This window comes from Cyprinodon variegatus, unplaced genomic scaffold (assembly GCF_000732505.1).
Source record: "Cyprinodon variegatus isolate N-32 unplaced genomic scaffold, C_variegatus-1.0 Scaffold132, whole genome shotgun sequence".
Taxonomy (NCBI): domain Eukaryota; kingdom Metazoa; phylum Chordata; class Actinopteri; order Cyprinodontiformes; family Cyprinodontidae; genus Cyprinodon; species Cyprinodon variegatus.
Genome location: NW_015150585.1, coordinates 776,898 through 787,114, shown reverse-complemented (window position 1 = coordinate 787,114; position 10,217 = coordinate 776,898). Strand labels below are relative to the sequence as shown.

The following is a 10,217-nucleotide window of genomic DNA, read 5'->3' as shown; positions in this document are numbered from 1 at the left end:
TCATAAAAGTCCATAGTGTAACAAAATAATTAGATCAAACATAGATCTACTGCAATTCTGAAAACTCAAGATTTACACAACATACAGTAAAAACTTGTTTTTCTGAGCATTTTTACATTGAGCTGATACAGTGTTCCTTTACACAGAGTTTATAATCCAAGGCAATTAGACTAAGTCAGACCATCAAATAAGAGTTTGGTTTTTTGCAATGTTTTAATCAGTATATAACTAATGGCTTTTAAAAGACTGCAGGATTAAGATTTCAACAGCTATTCAACAAGTATAATACGTGGGCAGCAAAACCACCCACAATCCACATGGACCTGTGGCGGTGTTTATTTTCCTTTTGTTTTCATGAGTGCGATCTTTAGATAAAAGTAAAAACAATTTTTCTTAATATAAGAGGAAAGCATTATATTTTTGAAACCAGTTTATTAGCAAAAGATGATAAAAAAGTATTTGTTTGATAAAATTGACTCTTATGGTATTAGACGTAGTTAAAGATTGTTTGTTATGTTCAAAAATATTTATAGCTACAAGAAATGTAGAGATAAGAAATCAAAAACCTGCCTGACAACAAGAAGTAATTAAACACTTGAAGCAATCAATCATTCCCAAATATGTCTGATGTTAAACTTTTTGACAACCGGAAACATTAAAGTGTGACAAAATAAAAAATAGGATGTGTTTTTTCATTCCAATATATCTAAAAAAATAACCCACAAACTGCATGGGAACAATCTTTTTTATGAGGTTTTCAATATGTTCTTTTTAAGAAAATATGAGATGATACTTATTGCCAAGACATTCTGCATCGAAATGTTATGATCCTTCATCTGATGAAGCATAAAGACAAAATAAAACAGAACAGGGACCATCTGAAGCAATGATGCCTGCCGCAGAACACCTTGTCTGCTTCCCTTGCAGGATGCCGTCACTATTTGCACCCTGGGGACCGGCACAGCGTTTGGAGAGTCGATCCTGGACAACACCCCCCGACATGCTACAATTGTCACTCGGGAATTCAGCGAGCTCCTACGCATTGAACAAAAGGAGTTCAGGTCCCTCTGGGAGGTGAGTTATTTTAGTTGGTGTATGTTATACATTGAGCTACAAGATGTTCTGACTATTACAGTGTGACACATTTGAAGGTCATGTCATTGTCTGAAAAGTGACTGAGGCAGCTGCTGATACATTAAAAAGGGAAAACTGTATTCAAGACACTGAGTGGGTGGTTGGTAGTGCACAAGGTTAATGAGGTTTAAATAATGAATGAATTGTCAGGTGTCAGCTCACAGCTATAGTTGTTTAAATATTGAAATATCTATCTTTATTTTATTGATTTCATTGGCATGTCATATACCAATGCAAAGTAGTTTAGAATTGTGAGGGAAAGGGAATATACCACACTGATTTCGGTTGTTTAAAAATAAAAATCTCAAGAAGTATGCCTTGGAATTATGATCTCTAGGGTGATGTATATTAACCTGACAACAGCCAGATGCATGTCTCGCTCCGCCTAGATGTATATAGATGAAAATCACAAAAAGCCGAGTAAGTCTTCTGGAAAACTTCTTCTTATTGAAACATTTCAACTCTTCTCCATTAATATAAAGATTTATAGTTAAACTAAACCTTATAACCACTTTATTTTCCAGTGAATAAACCAGTTGATGGTGGCAATGGAAACATAATGATAATGATCCTAGTCGGCAGCTCAGAACCCCGCATCAGCAGCATGGACAAGGTGAGGGATGTCACCATGGAGACAAATGAAACTATGTTCTCCGTTGGTAGTGCATCACTCTTTACCCACGTCTCTGTTGATGAGGGGACGGATGTAATCTGTGTAGGATTAAATTGAAACACCACTCTTAGCAACAGAACCACTCTTTCCACAGAGCAACAGCATCAACCCTAAAACTGCCTGCAGTCAGTGTGCTTCACTTATTGTGAAGCACATTGAATAAGCCTATTATTATTATTATTATTATAGGCAAAAGCCTAGACTTGCTGTGAGATCCCTATTGTCCGCTATTGCTGCAAACCTGTACATGGAAGAGATAGAAAAGAGAGCTTTGGCATAAATGCCTTACACTTCAGTTATTTTAATGACATCAGAGTTAAAATAAAATCTTAAAAATTCTTTGATTTCAGTCTGTGGAAAAATGCATCAATTAAAAATGCAGGTGTGCTTTCCTGGACTCTGACCTCAGACCCACTCACTCAGACCAGTAATTGGAGTTTGACTTCCATGATCCACTGAAGCACAAGTTAGAAATCATCAGGACCTTGTATCACAGAGCAAAGACACCAAGGAGCCAGGGGGAAGGAGGAATTGCAACCAAGAATGTGGCTATCCTAACTGGACTTTATTTTAAGCAGATCCAGTCAGCAGTCAGGTAAAGAGGAGGAACCCAAACCCAGAATCCTGGTTCAAACTGAATAACAGTGTCTGTGTTATTAGGTACATCAGGGAAACAAGGCAGCCATTGATAAAAAGCACAGGAGTGCGACATATCCAGGAAAATAATTAGCAGTTTATACTAATCTGCAGGCCAGCAGTTGCCCCTTTCATTAATTAGAACCTTCCCATTATTATGTATTTTAAAGCCTTTAATAGTTTTTCTTCAATTACTTCCCTCCATCGAGCCCCATCAATCTTCTAATCAGCTCTCACAACTTTTACTTTTGTTAGTATCCCCATTTTTCTGTGCACCCTAGGGCGGAGACAAACCAAACATCTCATTGGCTCTTTGTTTGCTGATTTTCCATAAAAAAAAAAAAAAAAAAACATAAAACAAAACAAAAAACTGAAAAAGAGAGCCCTCCTTCAGCAGCTACGCCATCGACAGATTTTCACACCTGAGTTGTAGATTATCACACCTGTCCCTGAGCTATGATGACCATTTGGTTGTCTCAATTATAAATGCCAATTTAGATGGACAGCCTCATCTTACTAGGTTTGTAGATGTGCCATAAACTCTCAATTCTATTGAGAGTATTGATCACTGCTCTGTGAGATGTCCAAAGCTTGGAGTGCTGTTCTATAACCTTTAACTCCTCTCTGTTAAAATGTTGAAAGGGTGTGTGCCTGTGTATATTCACAGTCATTCAGGTCATGGCAATCACAGAACAGATTTAAATCAGAGGCAACTCCACTGATGCTGAGAATTCAGAAAAACTGATCATTAAGGGGTTTGATTAATTTTTCAGAGATCTTTGTGTTTATACCATATTTTGACCACTAGGTGGAAATGTTGTATAGAGGCAGATATTTTTCTCCATGGGCTGTTTAGCAGCAATTCAGTGTTTTTAAATAGGCTAAGTGCATTAACAGTATATAATGGTATTAAAGGACTATTAGCTCCTACCCTAAAGCCTTGCTTAGTGAACAGAATATGCTTTCTGTTTTACGTATGACAGCCCATGTTTCAGTCATCCTATTCATAGCCTGAACTAATGATTTTAGGTCAGTTGATGATGTTATTCTGTGTGAAGGACCAAACCCCCCCACTCTTACCTCCCCCTCTATAACAGGCAGGCTTCCTGAGAGAGCCAGCCCCTTCCTTTCCTTTGGGGCCACAGGGCATAAGTAAGTTAGTTTATGGTCTCTGTGTGTCAGTGTGGCCATCAGACTGAGATCTTTACTGTTGCAGTGCGTATACAGAAGATCACTCTGAACGACTACCAGGATAGATATTTCAACTCCGCCTGAGGCGGCCTCTCCTCCAAGGTTAGGCTCAAATGAGATTTTGCTGCTCTTCCATCCGATGGCTAAATTATCTTATGTTGTTAGCTGATGCTGTTGCTTTTGTGGTAAAATGGTGTTTAGTTATATTCTAGTCATTTTCTTTAGTTTTTTATTTCCATCTAAACTGTAAATTAGGTATTTAACAATTTATTTGCCTCCTTAAAATTAGGATGCCTGTTTTCTTTCATCTTTTTGTCTTCTTTGTAAGATATTTAAAATATTTTCAGATGATAAATCAAATCTGATTTTAGATGTATGCATGCAATTATTTATTGACATGATTTAAAACAATTGTCATGAATTGATGATTTAAGCAACATTATAATCCTAAACTTTATTTAAAAAGGGACAGTGTACAGCTGATTGAACATAAATATCCTAATTTCATGCATAGTACAGATTCATGCATAAGCACATCTTTATATCTTTAGTTTCGCAAAAGCTCTTGAAGGCTAATTCAGAAAGAAATTAGTAATAATGAATAAACAAAACAGCACGATGAGAACATTGCAAATTTGCATAGAAGAGTCTGATCAAACAGAGATGAAATGTTGGGTTTAAATACGTGATTAGTTGGTGGAGTAAGAACCAAAAGTGGGCACCCACCCAATCTCTTCTGCTTACCTGTTGTTTCTCAGGTAACAGGTTTCTCAGGTAACAGGTCCAAGTGACCAACTCTCCTGTTCGTTATGGGGGATCCCAAAGCATTTGCAAGTCCTGGCTCTTCATGATTATACCTGCTGTAGAAAATATGTTGTCTTTGATTTAAGTCTGTTTTGTAGTTACTCAAAGAAAGTTCCCAGGATAGATCCTGATCCGAGGCTAGAGCAGTTCAAATGAGACATTTCAATGCAGAGAAGTGGGGTAATGCGTAGGTTTATATGAAGTCTACTACATTTTTACATTTATTAAAAGCACTCTCCTCTCTCTTGTTCCATTTATAGATCACTAAAATCAGAATCCCATTCCTTGACTGAACTGTAATAACATATTTTCTAAATTGCATGTTTGCAGCAGAAACTGAATTTTAGAAAGAAAAAAAAAAATAAAAAAAAATCATACTTGTAAGAAATAAGTTATATATACCTAGAAATGTTTACACATTTTAAGTGGCTGTTTTTAGATTTATCAGTTTGACTAAATATGTATTTATATCTGAAATACATTTCTTCATAGTCAAAATAACACAAACTCTGGTCAGTAACAATATTATGGATTATGGATATTTGAAATTAGACATCAATAATGTTTATTCTAGAGGTGAAGAAAATAATTTGGTTTGAAATGGTCATTTAGACAAAGAATGTTTTTTTTTTCAGGTATCAGGAATACATATTCAGTAAAACTAATTGATATCAAAGTTGCTTACCATAGCATGTTGTGACCATGATAACATTACAGGTTTATTTCCTGAATAGTAGAGGATCAGTATATCTATTTAGGTGAAATCCTCTGGCAGCAGGATAAGATGAAGTCTAAAAACTTTGTTCTAATAGATAGAACCTGTTCATCATCTCATGGGGTTCCTTGCATGTTGATTCTGTCTTCTTTTACAAAATAAAAGTGGAGGTTTGCGGTCGCTTTGGATGTTATCATCCCAATAAATGGTTGTAATTAGCAGTTATCAGTCCAATAGAATGGCTTCAGACTGTGTCAGTACGCTCAGTAGGATGTTATTACGGAGTGAATCCTAATCCTAACCCTATTATGTTATTCCTTTTACCGCCACAGAATTGATTAGTCTATTTATGTGTAATCTGAAAATAATTTCAGTAGTTCTTAATGTACTGTAAATATAAGTACATAAAAATAAAATGATCTGCATCTAGCTCATATTAGACAAACCAAAACAAATAAATCTGTCATATATCCTGTCAACTGAGTTGTAGAACCCTCTTCCTTTAAATAGACCAGTTATTTCTCTGTGAATAATGTGGATAATTCTTTAATTAGATCCTTGTCCAACCAACATGTATTCTTTGTTTTTAAAACCTAATGTGTCTAGCAGACATAAGGAATGTTTTTTTTTCTTTTTTTTGTGCACAAAACTAAAGCAAAGATCTGACTAAATCAGGAAATAAAGCAATGTGATTGGCGCGAAAGAGAGCAGAGACAGAGGACACTGAGTTTTTTGAACGAAACCTGCTCCTGACCAGGTTAGCTCTGGGGAGAATGTTACTATGGTGACTGAAACAGAGGTTGAGGAAACTATCTTTGTGAAATGGAAAAGTCTGAGTTTTCCATTTTTGGTAGTGCACAAGGTTAATGAGGTTAAAATAAATAAATAATAAATTAATTGTCAGGTGTCAGCTCCACTCAAGCATCCTTTACTACTTTCTTTCAGAAAACCCAAACTGATGCTGCAGAGTTCTAAACTGATGCTCAGGGTTTAGTTTTTACACTCTTCAGCATGAAGCATATAGTACTTAGTGAAGACACAATGAATGTACAGCAATACTCATGAGGTGCGTTTACCCTTTAGGATGAGCCCAGCCACCCTAAAGAAAAGCTAATTGAAGACACATATCCAGGATCTTCTCCTTTGGCTCATGATTTAGATTTCATCAGGGTTGTGACTAGTGTTTGGCCAATGCCATTTTTTGGCCCTGATACCGATACCCGAGGATACCATCTGTTTGAAATTGATGTATATGTGTGTGTGTGTATATGAAGAACTGCATACTACTTGGATGTAAAATAATTGCCATCATGGCTTTGTCAAGCTGCTGCCTACCTTTGCTAAGCAGGAAAAAGACTTATACAAAGTGAATGTAGTAGAACTTCTTATTGCCTACCTGGAATGGGTGAAAATAGTTGAATAAACTTTTGGCTCGCAAATTGGTATCGGTGCGCTATTTGTTGGTACTTGCCAATACCACCATTTTAGTGCTGGCTCGGGGCCCCGTCCGATACTGGTATCGGTGAACACTAGTCGTGACCAAATAGACTGATCAGAAAAGTAGACTGTTGCCATTCAACTTGCTCTTCACAACTAAAACCTAGAGCAATGGAACAAACACAGTCTAGGTTGCTAAATCGTTGTATTACTCATGAACAACAAACAGAAGTAAGTGGACTTCTCTGAATGAGGCAGAAACTAATCCCTGATCCAAAGGTAGCAAACCATCTTATTAAAGTTAGGAATCATGGCCTCAGACCTGTATAAGCTGACCTTCAACCAAGCCATTTTATACTAATCTTGGAACCACTTTATTGCACACAGTCACACAGAACTATATGATGGGCTAAAAGAAAATAAGAGTCCAGAGTCCCCATATGCAACCTTCTCTGGTGACAGAGAACTTTGTACCCAGACTGCAGACACAGCTCCTGACTTAAGTATACAAGGACTGGAAATCCCCCCAAGATCATGAAAAAGCCATAAAGTGAGTCCCTAAACACAGTTAGGTCGACAGTTAAATCAAAGGTTATCACAAAATCTAGATCAAAGTAAATGTAGGATGTGTTTAAGCTTGAAGAATATTTGTTGTCATTGTACTTTCAGGATATAATGACCTTTGTTCCCCAGCATCTCTTTTTTGCAGTGTTGAGGACTGGGAAATAGTAGTAGTGTTTGTGTGTGTGTAGGTATTCTCCTACAGCAGTTTGTTCAAAGCCTTGGAGAAAACGTTTTGTTGGTGCCTGTCAGTTAGCTGTGTTGGGAGAAGAGAGAAAAGTATGTGGTGATATTCTAAAAAATTATCTAATACAGATGTCTGTGAGCTCTAGAAAAGAGGAAATAATTGGGTGCTGTTTTAAAAGAAACATGTCTTCTAGTTCCTGTCTAGTGACAATCTGATATCTACTATGTTGCTTTTTTATGTTCCTAAAATGCAGAAAACATGTCAGCATGTCACATGTCTGGACAAATGTGCCTGACTTAAGCTTTCACTATGAAGCCCTGTTGTAGTGGGTTGGATCCTGCATAAAAAGACATTGTTTGGGTGACTCAATATTTCCCCAGAACAATGTATATTTTGTTCAGCAACAGTTCGATCCATGGAAGCTGAGCATGTGCACCAACTTGGTTTCCAAACATTAAGACATCAAGTTAGACTCTCTGTTCTCTTTAATTCAGAAGATACGACATCATAATGCAAACGCATACATTCCATCTCATATTAAAGAATATCTCTACTTAAAAAAAACAACAAAAAAAACAACTAACCATTCTTCCTGCATTTTTATGTAAACATTTACTGTTATATAAACAGAGTTTGTACCAAAATTTAATTTTGACCCTCTTATGGAAATTAGCTCTAACAAACCTAAATTCCTTTAGATATTTTCCTTTAAACATTCTTGTTACATCTCAGATGAAAAATTCTGATATTGGTTGTTTTGCTTGATCTGATCTTGTTAACGTTTGTAAGAGTCACACACTTTTATTGCACTTTGTGCAACTCAAAACAGAGCTCAAGTGCATCTCATTTCCACACATCAAAGTTAAGCAGCCTCTGCAGTTTGACTGGAGTCCTCCTGGAGTCCAAATAACACATCAATCTTTATTTCAATATAAGTAGTTTTATTCATATATTTTTTGATTTTGTCACTTTTATTTTCTTTAACCGTGTTTGTTACCTCTATGACACTGTAATGTACTTTTCTTTTTCTCATATTCAGCTCTTTGAATTTTCTTGCCATATTTTATGAAACACAATATATATCTACATATGAACTATATATGAAATTAACTTACCTGTCCTAATTTCAGCTTACAGAACACAATTTATCTCTCCTCATCATACAGTTAACAGTGAGCCTTATATCTAGGAAGAAACCACAGGTTATTTGGTAAGGGTCTTAGATGGGTTCTTTGACTTAACATCTTGTAAAGTTCTGCAGAGGCCTGGTAGGCTAACCATCCATTTCATTCAGCTGTGAAATATGGTGGCTCTTTAGCAACAGGATTTGTAGACCTCTTATCTACGTAGAGTTTTCCAGACCAGGAACAATAACAGTTTCTAGTCTGACTGAAGCAGAATTAAGCTATTTGAGCTGAATTCAAAATGTAATGTCTTGAGGAAAACTGTCATTGCTCAACACCTGGCCGACACCATCCCCAGTGTAAAAGCATGGTGGCAGCAGCAGTCATCACCATTTTAACCTGTCTGCACCTTGGGAAATATGAAAGCAGCCAAACAGAGAGATTCTTAAAAAGCCTGACCAAAGCACTCTGAAACTCAAACCATGGTGGTTATTCATCTTTAACGACACAAAGCACAGGCAAGATATAAAAGAGGTGTTTTTGAGAGTCAGTGAGCATCCTTGTGTGACAGAGCCAGACACAAGACTAGAACTCATACTGTCTCACACTGCTTGAAAGGTTCTGCAGAAAATACTCCAAAATAGGAGTCCCAAGCTTCTAGAGACATATGGGAGAAGTTTAGGATGCAATTATAGCAAACTTTGTACTGATAAATGGTGCAAATACTTAGAAAAAAAACAAAATTCAATAGACGTCAATTGAAAAGAAGAAAAAAAGGGAACTCTAGAAAGCATCTTTTACCAGATTGTCGTTGTCACAGTTGACAGCTTAAATGGACCAACTAGGCACTGGTCTGAACAGGTGCTAAACTGGGTGGGAGGAATCCTTCAGGGATGGCAGAGGCCTGTCTGCTGATCTTTTGTGATGTATTCATCACCTTTTTGTAAAGTCAATGCCACACCAAGGTGAAGTAAGTGGCACTGTGGTAGAAACCAAGCAACATCTGCTCTATTCTGCTTTTTTATTAGAACTTGCAGGAAGTGTAGACGTTGCTAGGCCCTTGCTGTCATCACTCTTTATGTTCCCAGACCATAAGAGGTCATTAACGATGGTAACTCCCATCTCTGTCTGATCTCGATTAATGCAGGGTGGGGTGTTTTCCACTTCAGTCTATTGTGAATTGCTAATGACCTCTTTGGACTTTGTGGCGTTAAGAAGCAGGTTGCTGGCTGGGCAGCACTCTGTCAGCAGTTGCACCTCTTCTCAGTAGTCACCCTTATCCTGTTCTCTTAAACGGCTTATCAAGAGGATGTTATCTGCAAATTCCATGGTTATATTTTATAAGTCTATAATGTAACAAAATGATAATTTATAGGACTGAACATTTCTCACATGAACTGAAGATGCCTGATAGTAATAGATACTGCACTCTCTTCCAATATGGTTATTAGTGATGTTATTAAGACTCAGTTAATCTCGACTGAAAAACACTTAATTGATCCCAAATGAAAAGTAAATGTCATTGTAACTGTTGTAAGGGTTTCTTCAACAAAGTTTTGTGATGTTAATGGTTTGACTGAAGGCCCTCATTGTCCAACAGTCTTCTGATGAAGATGTTAATAGTTATCCATAACTTTCTCCATTTATGAAAACCCCTTCTCTGTAAATTCATCTCCTGAGGATCTAGAGAAGTTCCTAGAATACAGCCAACTTTCTTTATCGGCTTGTTTAGCTTCTTTAAGTTATTAGATCTGA

The 10,217-nt window shown here is 36.8% G+C and overlaps 1 protein-coding gene across 2 annotated transcripts in view; it reads left to right on the top strand.

The window, feature by feature from the left end:
• The window catches only part of LOC107085744 (rap guanine nucleotide exchange factor 4-like), a 47,116-nt gene that overhangs the window by 1,691 nt on the left and 35,208 nt on the right, over positions 1 to 10,217 (top strand). Inside the window, exon 3 of one of the 2 annotated variants that reach the window (XM_015376265.1) lies at positions 928 to 1,074. In XM_015376265.1, the coding sequence (XP_015231751.1) occupies positions 928 to 1,074 (147 nt within the window). Of the gene's footprint in view, positions 1 to 927; positions 1,075 to 3,607; positions 3,737 to 10,217 lie in introns of those variants that run through there. The other variant, XM_015376266.1, reaches the window with a different exon arrangement.